The 25154-nt window shown below is 39.4% G+C and overlaps 1 protein-coding gene across 1 annotated transcript; it reads right to left on the bottom strand.

The window, feature by feature from the left end:
* Window positions 1–503: 503 nt before the first annotated feature.
* BEND2 (BEN domain containing 2) lies at window positions 504–25015 on the bottom strand. The gene is made up of 13 exons (XM_059493971.1): window positions 24936–25015; window positions 23187–23197; window positions 19201–19347; window positions 17390–17544; window positions 15853–15924; window positions 15570–15644; window positions 14799–14903; window positions 12283–12796; window positions 11125–11325; window positions 10080–10198; window positions 9264–9474; window positions 7940–8143; window positions 504–5304 (listed from the first exon to the last, which is right to left on the bottom strand). Exons 1-13 carry the CDS (start codon window positions 25013–25015, stop codon window positions 5096–5098), a joined length of 2103 nt encoding a protein of 700 aa, XP_059349954.1. The 3' UTR covers window positions 504–5095.
* Window positions 25016–25154: the final 139 nt, after the last annotated feature.

Genomic DNA, 25154 nt, shown 5'->3' with positions numbered 1-25154 from the left:
CCCAGCTGCTCCCTGACACCACGTGCAGCAAAAACTCTTCACTCCTTCAGTCACTTCCAGGGCTCTGCAGCACCCGCAGTGAATCCTCAGTGCCTCCTGCCAGCCCTGTTCTATGCCTTGAATCCTTATTCAAGTATTCAATTCTAACACAGAATTATTCAATTCTTATTCAATTCTAACATAGAAACTGATTCCACTGCATAAACAAGGCCTCATCTACTAATTCATCAGTTTAAAGGACTGTCTTAAAAATTTTACTCAATTCCTACCCTTTCCTGGAAAGCTGTTTAGGATAACTCACACACAGCTGTAACTGACAACTCAAGTCCAGAACAGTTTGCTTTGCTTTAAAGTTAATGCAGTCTAAATTTAAAAATCATCTCACCTCAATCAGAAGATCTCTTAAAGCCCTGATTCTTCAAAGGACATCAGAAGAATCTTTTCAGATGAAACTGAACTTGAACTGTAAATTCATGATGCAAGAAATACTTAAAACACACATACATAGTCAAAAAGCTATATGGCAGTTTTATTTGTAAAATACTTAATTCCTAACAGCAAAATACTTTAATTATACTTTATAAAAGTTAGCAAAATACGATACATTTGAAACAGAAAGAAGAAAACTATTTCTACTTCAATTCCATTTTCATTTCAAGTTGGAAGCTATAGGTATGCACCACACTTAACAGATTTCAGAACACATAATTCAATAAATATATCCTTCCACCATTAAAATCTGTGAAGGGCAGTGAAAACAATTCATAAAACTACTGAAAAAATATAAGCATTTTTGTCTTCTTCTGAGGTTTGGAACTAGTAATATCTATACACAACAAAGTTCTTGGCATTTACAAGGACTGTATAGCAGGTAACAGAAGAGTTTGTTAATAGTACACCAGAACAACCAAATTTGCAGTACAACATTTCTACCAAGAAAAGAAAATCAGAAATTCAGTCTGTTTCTTGAATCCTATGGAGGACTTCTGCAAGGAGATGGCAGAAGGAACTTAAATTACCAACTGATTTCATATTTATAAGGCCATTGCATATCCTAAGTTGCACTTAAAAATCTGGTCCATTACCCTGTACAATAAAGACTGTCTGTTATGAACAGAAGCTGAAGAGAGAATGAGCAAATTCACTTTTTTATCCTATTACTAACAAATGAACTATGAAACCTTTGTCTTGGAGAGGACAGATTTAATTAAATCTAATTCTGCTATGTACAGGTGTTATTTTGGAAGCCACAGTTTCCACAACTCTCAGAGGTAAAATCCACTCCCTATGCCAGTCTTCCAAGAAGTTTCCTTCTGTGAAGAAATTGGACCTCTGAGCCAGCACTCAGACCCACACAAGCAGCAAGGCAGGCCCACAGAGTCAGCCAGGGCAGACACTGCAAGGACTGTGTGACATGCTGGAAAACATGAACAGAAAGGGTTACACCAACTGCAAGGAGTGCAGCAAGGGCCAGGGCTGGGCTCTGCACCTGGAACAGGCAACCCTGGCTGCATGCATCAGCTGGGGAAGGAGAAGCTGGAGAGCAGCTTTGGAAAGGGTCCTGGTTGATGGCAACTTGAGTGTCAGTCAGGAATGCTCTGTCAGCCAAGAGGGTCAGCCAGGTCTTGGGGGGCATCAGGCACAGACTGCCAGCTGGGACAGGGAGGGGATTGTCCTGCTCTGCACTGGGGCAGCCTCAGCTCAAGTGCTGGGGGCAGTTTTAGGCACCACAATATAAGTAACACATGCAGCTATTTTAGAGTGTCCGGGGGAGGGCCATGAGGATGATGAAGGGTCTGGAGGAGAAGCTGTATGACGAGCAGCTGAGGTCACTTGGTTTTTGCCAGACTGGAGGAGACTGAGGGGAGACCTCATTGTGGTCTTCAGCATCCTCCCAAGGGGAAGAGGAGGGGTAGGTACTGATCTCTTCCCTCTTATGAGCAGTGACAGGACTCGAGGGAACTGCCTGAAGGTGTAGCAGGGGAGGTTTGGGTTGGCTATCAGGAAAAGGTTCTGCACTCAATAAGTAGGTGGGCACTAGCAAAGGTTCCCAGGGAAGTGGTCACATCACCAAGCCTGACAGAGTTCAAGAACAATGCTCTCAGGCACATGGTGTCATTTTTGGGGATGATCCTATGCACTGTCAGGAGTTGGACTTGATGATCCTGATATGTCACTTATAACTCAGCATATTTTATGATTCTATGATTGCTTCTTTTGTTGAAAACAAACAAACAAAAAAACCTCCAAATAACAAAGAAACTACCCAACAAAAAACCCATTAACTTCTGTACAGTTACTGTTGTTGAATTCTAACTTACAAATTAAACTGAGATGTGAAATTGAATATATATGGTAATTAATTCTTTATTTTTAAAAGTTCAACATCCAAGTCATTTTAAAAATTAGTTTGCTAAAATTAGTTAGTTTGCTATTTTTAAAAAATATGTAACTTAATGCACTAATAAATCTTAGTCTTGCGTAGACACAAAGGAAAGGCAAGGGCATGAACATTTATTATTGACAGGTGCTTTTCTGGGCTTCATACACCTACAACAAGGGATTTACTAAAATTCTGAAGCCTTAGCCACAGTAACCATGAGATGGTGAAGTTCAGGACCCTGAAGAAGTATTTTCCTTAAATTTCATTAAGAAAAACCAGAACCAACCATTGGACTGTGTTTTTTTTTTTTTGTCCTTTTAGTAGAGCTAAATCAGTGCAGAGCAGTGTAACTGATGTCTTGAGAGGCTACCTGGAACAGAGGCTAGACAGTGTTAAAGGAATAAAGTAGGTATTTGTTAAAAGGCCTTTGTGCTGGTTTGACTGGAAAATGGGAATTCTGGGATGCTGTAGTCAAACCAATGGGTGCTCAGATTTTGATGTTGGCACCTGATGTGGCCAGTGGGGTTTGGACACACCTCCGAGAACACACAGGGGTTAAAAGCAGAGCTTTGGCCCTGGGAGTTTCTCTTGGGACTTCCAGGCAAAGAGGTCGGATCTCCCTTCCCTCGTCCAGCCGCTGCTGCTGGGCGGGGGAGGGGCAGCCCTGCGGTAGGCCTGGGCCTGGACAGAGATGGGGGTGAGGAGGCCCTGGAGGATGGAAGGGTGGAGGAGCCCCAAGAGACATCGGGCAGCCACCCCCACCCCGCCAGGGGAGAGAGAGGGAGAGCCAGTGTCTGAATTTGATAGCAGCCAGCCCAGGAGGAGAAGGGGGGAGTACGGTGAGAAGGTGCCCAGCAGGGCAGCGTGGGAGTGCCACAGCTCTGGGACAGGCAGAGACTGAAATTTTTAACCTTTTTAACCCTTTTCCTGCATGATAGAAACCTTGCAAATGCTGATTTTCCTGGAGCTGAATGAGAAGAGAGATAAGAGATGAGATAAGAGGGAATGGGCCACAAGGTAAGTGGAGAAGACTGGCTGAGTGGGGGGAGAGATGACGGAGTGGCCTTTTGGCTGGACTTTTCTTGTGTGGCCATGGACAGAACCTTTTTTTTCTTAGACACAGAGACTGCATTTAGGGGGAGGCAGTGTCTCAGAACCGGGAGGGTTCAGTGTGGGGACCCCTCGGCCCCAGGGGGTGAAAAAACTTTGGGGGGGACAGATGTCCCGAAGGAGAGACTGTGCCTCTTTTGGAGGGAGACATCCTTAAAAGACAACCCTAGAAGCAGCTCAGGTCCATGCACAGTGGTGAGAGCACTGGGCATGGAAGGAAGATGTCACGATGGCAAAAGGACTTTCTGGGCAGTGCTGAGTGACATGGAAGCACACGAGGTTTCAGGGGAAGCCTATGGTACAAGAAGGACTCCTCTCCTCTTCATGAACTGAAGATTGAGTATTCCAAAGGGTGGTGCTGGACTGAGAGTTGGTGATTTGGGGGAATGTATTGCATTGGGAAATTTGGTGGATGGGAGGAGGAAAATGCTTTTGTAAGGTTTTCATTTTCCTTGTGGTTTTTTTTCCCTCTTTTCTTGTAGTTTAGTTAATAAAGTTTTCTTTATTTCTAAGTAGGAGCCTGCTTTGCTTGTTCCTGGTCACATCTCACAGCAGACACCAGGGAGAGGGTATCCTCATGGGGGCACTGGCTTTGTGACAGGGTCCAACCATGACAGCCTTCAAAGGATACACCTTGGGCAGTACAAGAGCCTGGCCAAGGCTACACCCAAGATGGACGACGGGTCATGAGTTTTCACACTTTTGTAAGTTTTGGTCACTTGACATACTGGGGTTAATTGTCCAATTACAGCTTCAGGTTATGAAGTCCCATCCTCTCAGACTGTTCTCCTCAATTCACTGCTGTTTATACTTTTTGGGCCTGAAGCTGTGATGGTGTCCTTGGTTCTCAGACTGGAAAAGGATTGTTTTGTCTAACTAAACTGTGAAGAGAACCTGCTAACACTTTATATGAAGTTCAGAGTTATGTACTCATGCAGTATAGAATCTGGAAAATATGAAAGCTAAAATTTAAGGCATCATTCCCCCATATATTACCAGATGTACTTACATTGCTGTTTGCCTCTTACCCTGCAAAAGATACTGATATAGGAGGCAAAAATGTGAGAGATCATACAATCATTAAGGTTGGAAATGAAGATCATCAAGTCCACATACGACAAGTTACCTAAATGCAATTAAAAATATTTTCTCCTGATATTTTCACTGAAGATATCCAATTGTCAAAGCAAATTTCATTCCTCATACATAATGAGATAATTTAGCTGGCTGTGATTCACCCTCCAAGGAGGACCACTCTTTCCTCTCCTCTTTTCCATCTGCTTCTGCTGAATTGATGCACAGTGCATCTTTTCTAACCAGGTTAATCTTTCAGATTCAATGAATCATGAGAAGAAGATGCTTTTAGGAGAGACCACATTGCAAATGCTACAGGGAACACTGAAAATAATTTCTGAGGAGCCCAAACACTACCTATGCAAAGAGTCAGGGCTCCCAAGCCTTCTGCTAATTTTGGTCTCATGAAGTGATGCTCTTTAGTGCTGCTGACAACTCAGTTGAACAGGACAGCTCAATATTACAGGCTTCTACAGAGAATTAACAAAAACCTGCTAAATTAAGCTTTGAGGCAGCTGCTGGAGAGCTTCAATCTGAGAGATGCTTTCCGCTGGCTTTGCGGCTGTGGGATCCTCGGGGGGACTCTGCGCTCGGGGCTCTGTGGCGCGTTCCAGTCGTGGCCTTTTTGAGCTCGTGTCTGAGGCTGCGGATTGTGCTGTTTATGGCAGCCACACACGCCTTCCAATCAAACCCACTTTCATTGAGATCAAAGGATGGAAAATTCTCTTGAAGGAAGTCTAAAAATAAGCAAGTATGTAATAGTGAGTTATCAATTATTTAGGTAAGCTATATACTCTTTCTGGATACTCTTTAAGCTAAAACAAGTGCATGCTACCAAACCAGGACAGCTAGACATATTACAAGCCTCGAAAAGCAAAGCAGGGCAGATATTGCTTTCCCCCTTTCTGTTATATTTGAAAATGAGTAAAAAAAGGTCTAAGCACAAAAACAAAATATGAAAAGAAAACGTGACCATGTGTGTGGTTTTGATCCTTTGAAGTGCTGAGTAACTTCAGCTTCTAAAGTGGTCAGCTAGCGAAGACAAATCTTGGGCTCCAATTCACAATGACCAGAATTAGGCAGGACCAAGCTCTCCTTCAGAGGATCTCTGGCAACTATATTCACTAAAATCAGTCACACCAGTTCAGCATAACACAGATGTACAGGAACAACAGTGACAGAAAAATTGTGAGAGTTCATTCCTTACCATACTGCAAGTAAGATCAGTAAACAAACACTTGAGTTTGGTAGCAATGACATAAAAAGGGTGGGACTATAGTACCTTTCTTCCCTTCCATGAGTAAAATGAGTAACTAAAAAACCAAAATTTAAATTGGTTTTTAAACTTATTGAGGAGTGATTTCCTGCTGAGCTGAATTCCATGTTTTCTCTAAGCAACTGATAAGTCTTAAATAAACACCAAAAAGGAATTCTCATCTCTAATTTCAAATCAAAGCAACATTGCTTCTTCTTCTCTGATTAATATCCAGATTTACCTTGATAGTAGAAAGAAAGGTATAGCTAGTAGATATTGTGTCAGCTTTCTCTTACCAGTGAATAAAAATCTAATATAGTACCATTGCTTACAGTTAAAATTTTAACTTGTAGTTACAAATCTGGAAACCCATTTTGCCAGAAAAACTTTGGTCTGAAGGAAGAAAGTAACTGAGATAAAAACTTGTGCTCTTGCAGTTCACTCTGCTCCAGAAGGAGAGGTGAAAGGGAGAGGAAGTGTGCCTTAGGATGCTCCTGTTATTAACTATGCTGACATAGTTATAAACTACAGCTGTTGGCTGAAGAGCAGACAAGCTCTCCTTACTTCCATCCCCAGCAGTAAATTCAAGAATACCTGACCTCAGAGGAACAGCACAGAACTGGAATTCTTCAAGGTCTACAGAGCCTTTGTACACGGTCCACTAAGCAGCTTTTAAAGTTATGTCTTTTCTTTGACCAAAACTGACCGATTTTGGGGATTATAGTAAGGCTATGCAGGGCCCCTTCCTGCTCTGCAGGGCAAAATTTAGGGAGCTGGTGCTGCCATCCAGTCAGGCTGTGTTAAAGGAAACAGGGGCAGGGACTGTCCTCTGGCTCCAGAGTCAAGTGACAAGGTCTGGCTGCAACCACAACACACAGGATTTGTCTCTCATCTGCTCTGTGGCCTACATGGTGTTCTGCAGTACTAAGACACACTTACTACATCTTTTGAATGCTTCTTAAGCTCAAAATGTCAAGAAATAAAATATGCCTACATGTCTGTATATGTGTATGTGTGTATATACACACACACACACACACACACATATATATATATATATATATATATATATATAAAAGTGGAGATGTTTAAGTGGCAATGTTTCCCAGGCTCGTGCTTGCCATGCTGGAAATGGTTTCTGGCATGCTCTGTCTGTTCCTCAAGCTACGCCCAGACATCAGCCCAGAGGGTGTGAGTCACAGCTCCATTTTATTGAGCATGAACCCTGCTCCCTCAGACACAGTCCTCCTTCCCCACTTCTCTCTCTCATCCCAGTGGGTGGGGCAGGGGAACAGGACAGGGAGGAAGAAGGTGAGCAAGCACCTGTGTTTAGCTACCTGATGGGTTACAACACAACAGTTGCTAAATTCCACTTCATAAGCTCTCCTTATTTCTAATCTCTAAATATGGCTTTTTTTCTGCAGGGCTCAGTTATGAATTCCCTGCTTAGCCCAACCTGTCTCCCCATAACTCAGCTCTCCTAAGCATCAAGATGGACTTTCATGTGCTTGCAGAAGGCTGTTCTTAAAGATCTGTCAACTTTCTTGAGATTCTGTCCTATTCAGAGCTATCTCTCACAAGCTCCCATCTGTGACTTTCCCAAATGTCAAAGTGTGCTCTCCCAAGCTACAGAGTCTGTACTCAGACCTTTCTTACTCTATTCAGGACCTCAGGGCTCATTTCATAATCTCTACAGGCAATGCCACCACCAATTATCACACAAGAACCCCTTTTGTGAAGGGAGCCATAACCTGCTGTACATGACATCTCTGTCCTCTGCTTCATCTACACAGTCCCTGTATCAAGGAATTATCTCTGATGTCCTCCAGAATCCTCAGGCACTGCTCCCATCGCCCACTGCACTGCCCTTTCAAGCCAATGTCAAGGCAATTGAGTTTCCCATACAAACCAGGTTCATCATGTGGAGAATTTCTTGAGCTACTAAAATATAACTTTATCTACTTCCTCTCATTTTGTTCCCCTGCTTGCAGAAATACCTGTAAGAATATTTTCACAGACTAATTCTGAAGCTCTATGCTTTGTTCATAGCATACAAAGTTAATACTCTTACCAGTTTCCCCACATTATGATTTAACAGAGATTTTTTTCTTACATACCTCTGAGAGCATTAATTTTATTGGAATCCAGTGGGCTCATGCCACGATCAAGGCTGCCATACACGTTGCTTTTCACCAGCACCTCCTCAGGGAACATGTGACGAATCAGGAAGCGAGCTGACAGCTCTGGCCGCGTCTTCCCCTTGGCGACATAAATGACCGAGAAAGGCAACTGAACATTGCGCCATGGGCTCCCAAGGGGTTCTGCAGAAGATGTCATGGAGGAAAGAGAGATGTTTTACTCATCCAACACTGACCATGCCTCAAAGTGGCTGTATTAAATCAAAACTGGCACAAAAAGCTCACCCAGAAACTTCTCTACTTGCTTGGAAAGACCAAAGCAAAGCCATAACACTACAGCTCTGCTAACATGAAACATGTTGCAGACATGTGGCCAAGCAGCCAGAATACCTGGTTTACAACCACAAACTGTACTTCTGATATGTCTTCAGCAATGCAAGCTGCAGTATTAATTACTGCTTTCTAACTTGTTTCATCTCAGGTGAAAAGATGATGCTTTTCCAAGTAAGTAAGTAAGTAAATAAAAGTTCAGCTATTTCAGTGGTGCTCAGATTCTGCAAGCAGAAACAGAGTGAATATTTTTCAACTGCTTCTACCTCACTTTACTGCAAACATTAATAAGAAAAAAATGCAAAATTCTTAGTTCATACAGAGGTCTGTGGGATCTGACTAACAAATCTTGGGCGCAGGAACAGATCTGAAACAACCCCAAAGTGACCCTAATTGAATAAATTACTTCCCACACCAAATAATCTCAGCCCATTTTCCTTGAGGGTATCTAAGCATCACATGCTGTACACAAATTTTTTCCTCAATGCATATGTGTTTTGAACGCTTACATTAAAAAAGTGATAATATAAAGGCTGCTTTAAGATTTTTATTGTCCTAAAGAGTCAGTTTGGCAGAAAGGTGTGCTTTTTCTTCTGAAATTGCAATATCATTCCAATAGATATTCTGAGCTAGCTTACTTTTTTAAAGCAGAATATCTACCAAATAAAAGAAAAAAGCCAGGACACTGAACAGAGTAACTGAAGTTGAACTTCCCAATGTCACAGCAGATATGCATTATGGGATTCTGGCAGATGCAAACATATATTCTGTTAGCTAGATATAATGCCCTTGCTCTTTCCCAAAAAGACTTACTATGTGTACACCAAACGACTGCCTTAAGAGAAAAAGAAGACTCATATAGTTCAGAAAATCCCTTTACTATGCAATTATACCTACAGAACCATTGTTTGCCTCTCATTGACTATTTAAAATGTAACAAGCAATGTCAGAACACAAAAATTTCTTTGTTTACCCATAGGTTCCAAAGACTGATGTTTTCTGACCGAAGATGTCTGAAAAGCTTCTGGAAACTTATCCAATTCTGAATTCTGCAACATGTCAATTGCGGAGCCAATCATTTTCTGAGAATTTTGCGAATTGTCTCCACTATCTTCATTATCATTTAAATCTACACAATGAGATGTATCAGGAGCATCAGACACTTCTTCTTTCCCCTCAGTTTTCTGCTGAAATATTTAATAACGTTACTACACACACTGAGAGAAGCCTACCAGTTTTCTAATTGGTGTTCCAGTTAACTTCACATTTAGTATAAATTAGATTTCAGATCTTTGCAATATAGTTACTCCTGAATTTCTATCATGAAAACTACCAGTAAAACAGTTAATAATTATACAAAGATGTGCACAGAGCATTTTAGAAGTAAATGTAGTTGGAGGTGTTTTGGGAGTAATGTTTCAGTCAATATAAAACTGAAATGCATAGCTGAATATATCTGAAAAAAAGCCTGCAAAAACAAGCGCTATCTGTTTAAACTCTCAATCAAATTTGACACTACTTCTGGGCAACATTTGCAGTGCTTTCCTTATAGTATCCTATGTATCCACACTTCTTAACTGAACTCTGGTCACAGAAGCAGGAAGAGGCAAAGCAGAAAGCAGCATATTCCAGTGTTCCCCACACGGAACCAGCGCTGCAGTCAGCATGCCTGCGCTGAGCCACACAGAGACAGAACCCAAGGAACTTCCAATACAGCACTTGTACCATGAGCAGGTCAAATAATGAATCTGACAAAAAAGTGCAAGCTTAGTACTTAATAACTCATCACCTTTGCTTTGGCTTCGGAGCGTAAGGAGCGGATCATAGAATTGACATTTGTGATACAGGTTTTCCAGTCTTTTCCACGCTCACTCAAATCATAGGTTGGAAAGTTAGTTGCAAGAAATTCTGCATATAAAATACAGAAAATGTTTGAAGCATCATTACAAAGCCCAGTAGCTAAAAGTATCCTAATTTACAAAGAGAGAGAAAGTTAACTAATGCTTCATATGTTTACTGTTCTCCATTTACAAGCTTCAGACTTCCATCGATAAATAAAGATAATAAACTTATGTTTTGAAAATAACCAGCATTATGAATTCAAGATGTTCTGTGATACATTTTGAGATGTTGTGAATAATGTTTCTATTATATTTAATATTTCCTGGTAGAATTAGGGGAAATATGTGATTTATCATACTAACTATTAAAAAACCCCCAAAACCACCACCACCACCATCCCCCCCAAAAGAACAGACACATGGTAAAGTTGTTGCTACAACTATTTCACATGGCTTATATAATCTTACACTCAATTTTAATCCTTTAACACATACATGCCATGGGATCTGTGTAAATGAACTGACATTTATTAAAAAAATCCCCCCACCATCTTCACCACTTCTCACTCAACATAAAGAGTGTTTCAAAACCACCAGTTAATGTTTGTCCCAAGTATACCATGGCCATAAACCAAACCAAATCAACCAAACAAAAAACCACTGACAAAATCCATGGGACACACAAACACAAAATGAACTGCAATTAAAAATCTAGACAGAGCAAGCATGACTGATGAACACAATGTACATAAAACAAGAAGAAATTTGAATAGTTTCATTCAAATTGAGGAAAAACGAACATTGAGAATTACAAAGCAGGACATTCAAAACAAACGGATACTGCAGAGTGGAGCACATCCACTGCAGCATTTATCTGCTCACCAGCTGTCAGACAGCAATTAGCCAGAAACATACAGAAAAGGACTCCTTTTAAGTTCAAAACTTTGTTAAGCATGAAAGAAGTAAATCTGTGCATTTTGAAAGGTACCAAACCTCGTATTGCAGCAACTTTGTTTGGATCCAGTGTCCTGCGCCCCCGCGCACTCGCTCCCATAACGCTGCACAGTAGAGTCTTCTTGGGGAACAAGACGCGCACCAAGTGCCGCGCTGCGTACTTGGGCTTGGTCTTTTGCTGAGCCTTCACCAAATGGTTTCCAAGAACTTTCACATTTCTTGCTGGGTCACCAACAAACTCTTTTGTAAAACAAAAACATACAGCAAAAAAAAAATTAAAATCCCAAACGAGTTGTTAAAAACAGAACATTTTTTCAAACTCTTTCTCTTGACTCTCAGCATGTTCTCTACTACAGTTAATTTTACTATGTATTATTACTTATCCTTGCTCTTACAAAAGCAGCTTTAAATTGGAATGATAACAGAAGTAACTTTTTGATTCACATTAACCACCAGCATAATTGAAATCAAAACACCCAAGAAAATACATCAGACACCCAATAGTCCACAATGTTCACAGTGTCCTATTTTACATTTGTGCAGATACCAGGTACGGTTTCAAGACACTGACTTATAAAGAGTGGCACATGCATACACAGAACTGCTAAAACATTAACTGTTTACAAATTTTTAGATATATATCTGAATATTTCACCTAATATTCACACAGCTCTTCAGCTGTACAAATGTATTTTTTAGACCAAAGGAGAGAAATCATAGCTCAGCCTTGCATATAAATCAGGGCATTTACCCTTTAGAAAGCCATCAGTTTTTAATACATGGTGCTATTTGATATGTGTATTATAATGCAATGATCTATAGAATTCTTGTTTTTCTTTGGAATCAAGTATTTTGGAAGAAACCGAACACTGGAGGATTTGAGTACAGAAAAGATGTACAGAAAGAATAAAATCCCACATGAGAAGAAAACAGACATTTCCTTCACACAGATCAGGCAAGCTGCTTTCTTCCAACATGCATACAGGCATATGCCTCACTCAGCTTTAGTGGCAATCTATTTGCCTCCTCCAACACATGGGTAGCATGCACATATTACTTGTGAGTTATACACAGAATAAAAAAGGGTTACATTAAGAGAGAAAAAGAGAGCCTAGAGTTAAAAGAACCCAAAGCACCTACTGTAAACCAGACATTTTCTTAGCCTTTGTTTCTCATATTTATCACAAAGGCTCTCACCAAAGCTAGGATTGATGAAGACTGAAGAAGATGGTAGTTCTTCACTAATATTCACATCCTCAGATGCATTTTTGCAGTTCAACTCCATAGCATTATTCTCCTGACTGGGCTCAGACGGTGCTGGCATTGATGGTGATGCCACGGGTGAAGATGCAATGTTGACAGTACTTTCCACTATACTGGGAGCAAGATTTGATTGTGGTGAAAGGTCAGGCATCCCATTAGTTGCTGTGTATGATGAATGTAATGAATGTGTAGAAACTATAGTGGGGAGTGGTGGGCTCTGCCTTCCAACAGGCTGCTGAGATTCCAGCTGAAAACTCTGTGGGGCATGTTTTACTTTGGAATTGACTTGAACGTGGCCATTTGGTAAAGCAACCCTTACAACTGGGCTATGCCTTCCCTGGCCTGATGAAGAACGATGAAGACTTAAATCTCTTTCCATGTGCTTTGGTACTCTTATTTTTCCTGAAGGCAAATGACTGGAACTTCTGTATGTAAATCCAACTGGTTTCTGCAAATGTGATTCAGAAAACAATTAAAAGGTTAAATTAGACGTAGCTGATAATTTTGGGGTTTTTTTTAGCAAACCAGGAAAACTAGATTACTAGAATAGTAATGATGCTATGAGCAGCATATTCTTCCTTGAAGTAGTCTCTGTCATCAACTCAGAGCTTTAGCCTTCCCTCTACTAAAACGTGGCTAAACCACGTTTTAGCCTTCCCTCTACTATCTTCTATTCTCATTTGTATCTGCAACACTAAGAGTTTATCTGGTCAGCTTCAATGTTTCTCAGATTTTTTTTCACCTGGGGGTGCAAAACAACTTTCTAGACCTCTATTAAAAAGTAAATAGGCAAAATAAAATTTAAAATTTTTCAGTCATTGACCCAGTCATTGACTAAAGAATTTTCAAGGAATGGGTCCACTGCCCTGGTAGCTCCTTTCAAACAAGAAAAAACCCAAACACTTTCTCTTCTTTCTTTACTTGTTAGCTGAAAACATTAAATATTCAGATCTCATCTACAATGAAGATTCCAAAGAGATGGACAAACTGAGAGATAGGCTATATTTCCATCACTTCAAGTGCCTTTATTAAAAATCATACAGCATGCATTCTAGTTCAAAACACAAGTCACTGAGCAGGAGCCACCAAATGAAGATGACACATGTGGATTTGTTTCTCTTATTTTATTTAAATTTGGTGGTTTTGTGTGTTTGTTTAGAGAATCTCATTATATTTCATCCTTGTAACCTTAAAAAAAAAATCTGTGACCTTAAGGAAATCTTATGTATCTGAAAGTTTGTCAGTTTCTCCAGCTTTTGGAATTCATGCAATAAAAAAAAATACCTTTACCCCAAACCATTCCATTAGCCCTTCACAAGTACAGCAATGGTACAGCTATAAAAAAATCCAACAGCACTCCTGATAGTTTTAAATGGCAGAACCTAAGAAAACAGCTGGCAGATAAAAGCCTTCAGGAAAAAAAAAAAAAGAAAAAGAAAAAAAAAGCAATGCAGGTCACTTTTAACCCAAAAATCCAAACATTAAAGCAGCTGCCATCCCACATATCAGAGGGGAGGGTAAGAGCACAGAGGTCCTACAGGGTTCATTTGCACTTGACAAGATCAGTTTATTCCCTGAACCTCATGGTTTTGGATGAGTAGCCAGCACGAGCTTGGAGCTGACAATAAAAGTACAAACTAAATAAAACTTAGTTTCCTACTGATAGCTGACAGGTGTGAGAAATCCAGCTCCACCCACCCTTAAAGCAAATGGCCTTACTGCTGTCTTGACATCTCCTGACAGCAGAATCATCTCTGCCACATTAAAAGCTTTGTAGTGTTGATGACAAAAGAAGTCATTATGGATTTTATAACCCTTTTTCAAAAACCATCTGTTATGTTTCCCTTTTAAAGATCATTGTTAGAATACTTAAATTGTGTCTCCTTACTTAACAATAGATCAACCATTTAGGAACAAAATGAATACGGTGTACTCAATATCAAACATTATTAAAAATGTTTAAAAAGGAGCTTCCATTAAAAAAACAAATTCTATACTGTAATGGATATGACAACATACTGCTCACATCTAAAGTTCAGTAAACCAATGGAACCAACCTGACTGATGCTTAAACTCTCTTCTAACTGCAGAAACCAATGAGACAGCACACCACATGTTGCAAAGGTACAACAGCAATATACTGAAGTTTAAGATGCACCTACACAATTCACTTCTGTTCATGCCAATACAAATAGAATTTTACACCATCTATCACAGCATCCTGAATTTGATGGCAGTCACTGCCAATCTGTGGCCACCAGTCAATAACACAGGAAACTGAAGGTGGCACATCATCAGAAATCTCAAGTAATTGAATTGAAATAGATTCCAAGTCTACGATTTTGCTCCTTATTTCAATCTTAGTGAAAGGATTGGGATTTTTAAAATAAGCATCAGAGGAAATGAGAGAATTAAAGCAAAAACAAGCATCTTAGGTCTTTAATACTCACAGGTTTGAGCAAGAATGGCTTTATACGAGTATGCTGCATTTCCAAGACCTTACGATGAAGCAGGTCAAATTTTTTATCCAGCTTCTGAATGGCATCATACATGGCCTGTCAACAAATATAAAACTGAAAATAGCATTGTTTCACAAGAACCCACCTAAATCTGAAGAAACCAAGAAAGTTCAATTAAAAGCTGAACTCCCTCCTTAAAACTTAGCCAACTTCCTTCCACAGCACTGCTGAATGCTTAAGGAGACTTACAAGACATTAACACTTGGCTACAAATCACTTACAAATTGACTTCCATTAAGCATGGCCTGAATGACTCCAATCACACAAGTGCTCACCTGAATAAATATGGGATGCTTAATTTTTAGTGCAGTTATTTTCAATTTTGCCAGTACTGCTTCAGAAATCAAAAGGAAAGAACTTAGAAAACCAACACTAGCAGGATTTTTGGCAAGCAACATGTACATTCAATAGCTGGGTGTGTACCACTGCCATATCTTTCCCATTACTGTGAAACTCCTCCCAATAACTAAACTTTACATTTTGTATTAAAGCTCAATTTTTGAAAATTATTCTTATGAAAAGTTCAGAGAATATGAAAGAGATTAGTTTTACTTTGAAAATATTTTAGTTATGTGGGCAATTAAGAAGCAAATAACTGGAAAGGATCACATCACTGGTTGTCAAGTTTATAATACAACACTTCCTGAAGTATAACTAAAATTGTTTAAACACCATTTCAGATAGAAAGGGAAAAAACCATACCTGGCAATAACTGAGGACCTCCATAAGAGGATTCTGTTGATATCCAGTATAAGAAGCTTCAGATAAAATGCTTTCCTTTTTCATTAAAATAATAATTAAATATAAAAAAGAAATAAAAAGAGAAAAAAGGAGTGTAAGGTACTGATATATACACGGATTTAGGATATCACATTAAGTAAGTAAATACCAACTTCAAATCTTTCATGTTACTTCAGCCTACCCCAAAACATGCATCCCCAAAGCAGCTTTTCAAACACAGTCAAACAAAAGAAAATTCACTTACACATTCATAGTCTGGTTCATACTCATAAATGACACTGTCACTATCTTCATATTCTTCTTCCCTGGTACTCATCTGGGAAATAACATAATTAACATTTAATATTTTGAAAAGTTAAAGAATTCTCCGAGGAATCAAACTTGGACACTTTTGGTTGTAGCTATAATTCCCTCCCTTGGCTATAGAAGGGCCCAAGAAAACAAGACCTACCAGAGTCATCAAGGTTTCCTTACCAGCTTGACCCTGGATTTGCTATAGCACACTCTCAGACCTCTGGTTTCTTCAAGTGATTTTACCATGGTACAGGAAGAGGACATATATGTGTGTACATATGTGTGTACATATGTATATATATAAAATTAACAGCAACATGCACTTTTATTTGTTTATTCCAAGGCAGAACTTTCTCATCTAACTAAATATACTATACAGCCGAGGTTATGCAATCACAGAATCATGGAATCACTTAGATTGAAAAAGACCTCTGAGTCCAAATTATGAGACTTCAGTGGGTATAACTGAAAGCAGAAGCTGTAGAAAATTTCTACAAGAGGCAATTTCCTCATGGCTTGCACACTGCTTTTAAGCAGGAAGGACGGTGCCACCACCTGGACAATCCTGGCATTTTCCTTTTACTGGATGCATGCCGATCCCATCCATCACTCACCACAGATTTACAGCGTCTGCTGGTGATACTTTATTTTTTTTTTAACTGATCAGGTTTTATTTTAGAAAAGGAAAGCTGGGAGGGGGGTAGATAACACTTCTGTTTTGTTTCCAACAGGCAGAATTCAGTGACTGGTAAAATTGTGGAGATTATTCTGTGAGTTACTGAAAAACACTTAAAGGACAACCGAGTCATCAGTCACAGCCAGCACGGCTTCAGAAGGGTGAAGACCTCCTTGTCAAAGTTAAATTCCTTTTATGACAAGATGACCCACCTAGCTGATCAAGGGAAGTCAGTTGATACAACGTTTGAGTTTCAGTAAAGCTTTTGATACTGCCTCTCACAGGATCCTCTGGACAAAATGTCCAGCACACAGCTGGATAAACACATCACAGCATGAGTGATCAACTGACTCAGGAGCCAGGCACAAAGGGTTACAGGGAATGGAGTGACTTCAGACTGGGCACCTGTCACTAGTGGGGTTCTGCAGGGCTCCATCCTGGGCCCTGTGCTCCTCAACATCTTCATAAATGACGTGGACAAAGGACACAAGAGTGTGGATACACTCATAAATTATGTGGACATAAATGACGTGGACACAGAATTTTCTGACGACACTAAGTTGGGAGGAGCCATTGACTCCCTTGAAGGAAGAGAGGCCCCACAGAGAGATCTGAACAAATCAGAGGCTGGGCAACCACCAGCTGTATGAAGTTTAACAAGGACAGTGCTGGATTCTGCACCTGGGATGGGGCAATTCTGGATGTATGGACAGACTGCAGAGTAGGAGGCCGAAGACTTGCTAGAAGCATCCATGCATAGATATCCTACCCATCTTCTCAAAAGGAAGGGCTATTGTTTGGTGAAACATACCACATTGTGCTCCACTACAGCAGGAGAAAGTCGCTTTCTTTTATTACGCAAAAAAACAAAATCCATTTTCTCAGGGCTGTGACCATTTCCTCTCATTGCAGAGTGGCCCATTTGTGAGGCTGTCTGATCAGCAAGCACTGGCAAGCCTTCACTTCCTGTTAAAGAGAAAGCAAAGCTCATCAGAAAGTTTCCCACTGCATTAAACATTTCACTACAGTAAAAATAGGTACAGTCACCCTTCTTTTCAAACTCTCAGACTGCTTGGTTATTTGAAATTTGTTTACCAGCATAATGCCAAACAGTTACTTATTGAATTAATTTAGATCAGAAATTATCAATTCAATTTAATATTTTTTTCAAATATAATGATATTTTTAAAAGAGCCAGTAAAAGTAATACTGACTTTGTGAGCATAAATGGCTAAGAAAAAATTTAAAAAAATGGTGCTCTGCAGCAGGCAGGGAGAAGTGAAGACCTAGATCTCTCTCTGCACGATGTTGAGCTTCCTCTGACAGCTTCTTATTGTAGGCAAGAAGATACAAAACAAAAGTAGAAGAAACTCATTTGGACAGACAGAATGAGATCTGAAGGAAAGGCACTGCTCTACAAGAGACTGGTCTAAGATAGTGGTTGAATAAAACCAATCAGACAGAATTTCAGTTTAAAGTTCGATACTCTCATTTGAGATAAACCTGTGGGGTGTTTCACTCATATATCTCACCATACTTGATTTTAACTAGACAATATCTAATGCTAATACACCCAAAGATAACAAAACCATATTTTACCTTTTAAGAAACAACTGCTCTCATCATGATCAATTTATTAATAATAAAATAATTACTCATGTCCTAAAACCAAGGTTAGCAACTGTCTGTGACAGCTTCTTGGGCAGAAGTTTTTAATTTTGGTGGGGTTGTTTGTTTATTTTCAATAACAGAGACAAAACCCCAAGTAAACCATGCAAACTGTCCTCCACTCCCAAATTTGTTTTTAGATGTAAACATACAAGTACACAATACTCTACTGTCAATTAGAAGATCATAAAGTCTAAAGGTTCTCAGAAGCACCCAACAACACTAGGAAACACATGTAAATTGTGTCTGTGAAGAGAAATACTGATGATGGGATTCTCTATAGAGTTAACTGGCTGAATTAAAAAAAGAAATCCCCCAAAGTAGGAAGCGCTTTCACTTAGTTACAATAATTTTCCTCACTGACTTGGTAATATTGCTACAGAACTCAATAAATGCTCATAACAGCTGTAAAGAATTTTTGTCTGGGCCAATGAAGCATTGGGTAAGATTTCTTGAGATACTCTGATCTTGCATGTTGAAATAAATACAGTGAATTAAAGACAATCACAATGGCTACTTACTGCTAATAATTTATCATCTTAAACACCCATCTTCTATCATTTCATTACACATCAGCATCTCCATGACTAAGTTACTCTGGATAGATTATCTAAAAACCTAATTTTTTAAGCTAGGTTCTTTCATGACATTTATTTTCCAAATTGCTTCCTAATTTATTCCTAGGTATACTTACCCTTACAAGTAAGTAAAAAGTTGTCTTTTTAAAATGTAATATTTTAGCAGGCTCACCATTTATAAGGACCTTGAAAGTAATGAGTAAAAGGCACTTCTCATTAAAGGCACTGCCAAGCAATTTCTATAAAGCAGCTTTCTAATAAAACATGTTTTAAAGACAGGGGTAATATAGAAAGCACTGAATCCAAAAGCACAGAACATATGGCATTAAAACTAGCCATTAACTATCGGATCACAATAAAAATGAACAGTAATTACCATAGGCAAGTTGACTCATGTGGTGAACAGCACTGTTTGCTTCAGAGTTCTGCTGCACTGGCACGCAGCTTTGTGCAGACAGCCCGCTGTCTCCAGGGTCCACAATCAGAGCTTCATCCTCCTCCTCAGTCTTCACACACAAATAATCTAACAGCAGAAAGAGAAACAGGTAGGACTGCAGGCCATTCTGCATACCAGGTGCCAACTGTAGTGCCTGTATCACACCCAGCATTATCTCAATTGTACCACAGGCTATTATAAATCCAGCTTCACTTCAGCATCTAAATGCAAAGTCCCTTTTAAACATAGACACTGAGGTTTTAACACACACTAGAATGGAAGCAGCTTACTATTGTTTAGTTGGTGGAATTGCTGAAACTGTTCAGTACCCAGCTCTCCCTCAAGTGTCCAGCTTCAACAGGAACAGTTATAAGCCAGTAACAAGCACTTGTACAAACTCCACTGTTTACATATTCAAGCATATGAAAAAAATGTATCAATCTGGCCTTGAAATTTTACCGTCATAATTAAGACTTGCTTAATACACTTGAACAAATCAGTCTACAAATTCTAGCTGTATACTTGATATTCAGATCCATCCAAACATTGGCTCCCAATGCAATACTGTATAGAAACACTGAACGGCAAATCTCCAGTAGTAGATTTTTTCCAATTAAACACCCTACCTCAGAGAAAAATGGTTTCAGAATAACTGTATTATAGTTTGTATTGTTAGATCCAGTGTTTTTGACAGGGTCAGGGAGGGAGTAGAATTTATTTTTGCTGAAACAAATTAATGGAAGGAACCTTATCAAGTTAGGAAATAAAACTGAAATTCAGCCAGCACACATACATGACACTCTATGTGTGACACAGGCTGTATTTTCCACATTGTCTCTGCCCTGTTCAGTGCACAGGATGGACTGAGCTCCAGGAATGAATCAGAACTGTATCAGTGGAACAGCAATTTGGGTTTCTACACTTGCATAATCAATTCATTCAAATCCCGTTCTCTCCCAATTTCTTAAAGAGACCAAAAGGTAAGAATAGAGGTGAATTCCACAGGTCATTCAGTTTCCCCTCTGGCCAACAGTCACATCTAATTCAAAAGACATAATACAGCAGGGTTTGGATTTGTCTGCCAATCAGATTAAGAAACTGATAGTCTGTTCAGGAACATCCATCAACTGCTCCACAGTCAAAAGCTTTGTTTACAGGTGTAAACAAAGCCAGAAATCGACCTGGGGCAGAGCTGACTGTACAGAGGAGTTTAGCTGAGGACACACTCAGGATATGCTGCTTAGGCTGCCAGTGGGAGAACAGTTCTTGGCCAGTTTTCATCAGCTGTCTGGAAGTAAACAACAGGCTTACTCATGAATTTTATTTAGGTGCAGCTTTTAGCAAAACACTTCAGTGATATTCACTGACTGAAGTTCATTGCAGGCTAATGGGAGTTATTAGCATGTGCTGAATTATTTAACTGCCTCACAGGCACAAATCTTTTTGTTGACAATCATTTAGTATCCTACCTACTTTGGGAAAGAATTAACAAAGAGTCAGTAAAAGTGCATCTGCATCGAAGCAGGAGGCATGACAATCCTCTCTGCCAATTTCCCCAGCCAGGATGCCAGATTAGTGCATGGTCTGACAAATGCCCTACTTACAGCTGAGTCTCTGCTGTCCTGCAATCCTCTTTCTATCCCTAACTAGACAAAGCAATGCAAACTGTATATTATTTATGCAACCATAAAAAGCCCAGAATTTACCTGTATATTCATAATCTTTGCCACAGATCTCATGCCTCACTCAAATAACATTAGCAAAACAACCCTACCTGATCAGCAACTACATCACTCAAATCTACACTGAAAGAGTGATGAGTCTAGAAGAGAGAAAATTCTGTGCAACCAGCAAAGACATGGCAAGGTCAGAGCAGCTCCATCTGTACTAGAGGAAGGCCGGTATGATCAGAAGTTAGTAGAGTTTCTAAAAGTGGTTGATACTGAAAGCAAGGCTTAGTCTTCCAAACCCTCTACCACCCTCCCTTAAATAAGTTTCAAAATCAGAATTTCAACAGTGCAGTGGATTCTGTGCAGAAAGCGTTTCCAAAGCCTGCAGCTACACCAACTCACAGCTGGAGAGCAAACATAAGCCAAACAGAAAAATACAGAAAGCAAAACCATCTCAATAAAAAAGATAAACAAAACCAAAACTACAACAGATTTCTACAATGACATGGAAGCAATGCAGCAACAAGCAGTAATCTCTCATTTTAACCTTTCAGGTGATGGCCAGGATCCTCCTCATCCCCTGGCCTTTTAATTTCCATCACCCATTGCTGAATGTGGTGGCTTTCACACATGGAAAGGGAATTATTTTGTCTTCAGAACAGCATTTTTACATGAACAGTCAAGAAACTTGAAGATGAGAGTACACCACCCATTTCCAGGAAGGCTTATTAGTGTGACTGGTCACACTGCAACAATAAGAAAAGCAGCCCCAAGAATGCAGACTCACCTGTTTTATACCAACCATTTCCTCCTTCCCCTAATGCATTCTAGTTGCCTGGCCTCTAAAGTCAGTGGAGAAACTTAAATGTCTCTGCTATAGATTTGACTACATTCATCAACAAGAGGAATAAATATGTGATAAAAATATTTTGTTTATAAGACTGTTGGGAATTAAACAAAATTTACTTATAGAATATTAGAGTACAGAATATTATTCATACCTTCAAAAATTTGTGACAGGAAAAAGATCCAGCTATTTAGCTGGATTTAGCCATAATCTGAAAGACACTGCAACTTAGTCCTCTAAGCAATTCTAAGTATTTCTGATGCTTCCTTAAGGTGCCCAGGAATAGAGAATATTACCATACATATATAGCACCAAACAGTATGAAATACAACTCTGACTCTCAGGGAGAAACCACAGACTGACAAATTCTATGGATTAATTTGTGCTCCCAGGGAAAAGAAACAACAGTCAAACAGCCATCAAGTGTTTTTTACTTCTGACTTGGATGAAGATGCAACTGCATTTCTTGTGCCAAGTCAGTAATACATATACATTAACTCACTCCACTGACAGAAAATTTCATGACATAGATATTGAAATGTTTCCAGTATGTCTTGAAAGGAAATTATAAATTTTAAAAGTGTGACTAAGGAAATATGTCAAGTTTACATATTTCAAACATGGCTTTTACTGTGAAGTGGATTGCACATTAGTAAGGCTTACTAAACTGGCTGATTTATCCAATCATTGGATCAAGTTATCAGTTTAGGAAAACTCTAAATTTCTGTTTGAAATCTGAAGTAAGAGTCATCTAAAATTAGAAAACATAACCAAACAAATTTCTTTTCAGACTCAATGCATACTCTGAGTTATGATATAGGCTATGACTTAGAACTTTCAGTAGAGCTGTAGGATATGCTGAAAGATCGAAGTTCATGAAAAATGTGTATTGTACAGAAAGACATTTATAGACAGAGCAGTCCAGTGAAATGGCCAAATTAAAAACCAAGTTTGGAGATGATCTTTTAAACTTCTAAGATGTTTAAGCTTATCATTTAGTATTCTTTCATCAGGAGATCATCTTCCCTTCTACACAAAATCATCAAGTTGAAGCATGTCAAAGGCACTTACACTTGAATTATTTGCACCCAAAAATGTTCAACTCTGTGCCTAACCCTATACTACATTAAATTACAGCTTTTTATACAGCTCTGTGAAGCCAAGCATCACAAAGAATTTATTTCCAATAACCAACAGAAAGATATACTTTAAATTATTTGGGACTTGAAAATGTGTTAGTACTCAACGTCAAGAAACACTAAAACCAACCAACCAAACAACAAACTCAAACTCTTTCAAAGGCAGAATCAAAAGGAAAACCAATAAAGCTCAAAAAGCCTCTCCAGCAACTATGAATTGCACAGCAAAACAAATCAAGCAAAGCAACCCCACCCAAATAAAGAACTTACCTGGGTTGAAACTAAACCACAAAAGGAGATAGCCAGACTTAACTTGGACCATAATTAGATCCTGTGCTATTTATGGCATGACACTCGTGCTAACACACACAAAAAAGTGAACATACACAGGGGAGAGCCCAGGGACACCAGTGCCTTTCAGGGTTAGTATCATCCCATCACAGCTCTCAGTAATCATCTGCCCATAAACTCAATTTCACTGCAGACATAACTGAGAGCTTTACGCAGATTTATGATATTGAGAGCTAGAAGCACAGAAATAGAAACAGATCTGATGCATCAGCTGAAGTCTGAAGACAAGATGACAGACTATTTTTTTCTTTTTCCAAGTATGTTACTAACAAAATACATAACATAAACAAGTGGAATAAGGAAGAACTTTACCTGAGGAATGCTCTCACTAGTTGCAGAAACACAAATGTAAGTGATCATCAAGCACTGAATGGTAAAGGGAGGTTGATGAAAGAGATGGCTGAAAGCACCAATTAGTACTAAATCCTATCTCAGCCTCTACTACAGAGTTCCAGGAGAGCTTGCAAAATCACTAAAAACTATTCATAGAAATCTGGTGGGTTTTCTTAATTTTCTAAGAGTTCAGTTATACACACCTCTGTATTTCTGCAAACATTATCTCACCACATCCAGGTGAAACAGACAGCCACGGAAGCTCTGTGTAAGTCAAACCAGATTTTACAAAGATTTTTAAATACTACACTCAGAAAAAATGGTAGCACTCATCTTGAATCATATCTGAATTTAGCATAATTCTGATTATTTTGTCCTTCCTCTAGATATGTTGTCAGGGATCAGAGACACCAGAATACTCTACCAGAGATAAAATGCTTAATAACAGCCTCTGAACACAGAAACAATTAATTTAGAGTGCTGCTGTCAGAATTTGCAACAAACTAAGAAGACAGCAGCAACTAATATTCAGCTCATACAAACCAATTACTATGGAGAGAAGCAAAATAATAAAGCCAGATTTCCTGTACCTTTGCCTGTCATATTTAGATCACTGAGATGATAAAGCCACTGAAAGTCAAGGTAAAAACACTCTCACATAAAAATCTTCAGTGTTTATTAAGATTGGAGCTCATACTGCACCTTTTGATTGAACAATATTATTAATGTCATATCTTTTCTACTGCCAGGGACTAGCATAGGCATAGTATTTCCTAGGATTACTGAGTTACAAAGAAAGCCAATCAGGAAACTGAAGAATTAAGGACAAAGGAGAAGCACCAACAAACACATCACTGTGCATGTTTACTTAATAAAAATTACATCACAATAATCACAATTGCTCTGCTCCCACCCTCCTGCCATCCCAGTCCTACTCCTTTCGCTCATGTTGACACTTGCAGAACTGCACAGTGAATTGGCTATTTCCTAATCAGAAAAGTTCCTTGAACAATGAAATCATAAAAGAAAATTTGGCATCCGAGCAAGACACAACTGGAATTTCTTTAGAGAATAAATCTGCGACAGCAACAACCTAAATGGGCATAAACTGAGTCTGTATAAACATCACTTCTCTGAAAGGCAAGATGAAGAACATAACTGGTGAAAATAGACCTGTTTTCGTCAAAACTCAAGGTGTCTCAAGTCTAAGACCTTTAAGTTGCGCTGTGCATTGTGCCCTCTCATAGCCAACTCACTAGGTCAGGCATCTCCCTTTAAGAGCAGCATTCATCTCTCCCTTACTCAGGCTTTGTAAGGGAACTCAGGTTCCCTTACCAGTAACTACAGTGCGGAGAGAACCTGTCAAAGCCGAGACCTCGCTGTTCCACGGAAAAGTCTCCACAAGATTTTGGCATTACGCTCAGCTGCCATTTGAGGACTATGGACAACAAAAGCTTCCCCCACCATCAACACCGCAACTAAGGCAACCAAGCTGTGGCTGTGCCAGATTATTCCACGTTATTCGAGCAGAACTTCCCGGCGAGTCCTGTCCCT

This window comes from Ammospiza nelsoni, chromosome 2 (assembly GCF_027579445.1).
Source record: "Ammospiza nelsoni isolate bAmmNel1 chromosome 2, bAmmNel1.pri, whole genome shotgun sequence".
In the NCBI taxonomy this organism is placed as follows: Eukaryota; Metazoa; Chordata; class Aves; order Passeriformes; family Passerellidae; genus Ammospiza; species Ammospiza nelsoni.
The sequence above is the reverse complement of the archived record's forward strand: the minus strand, read 5'-3'. Positions and strand labels throughout refer to the sequence as shown.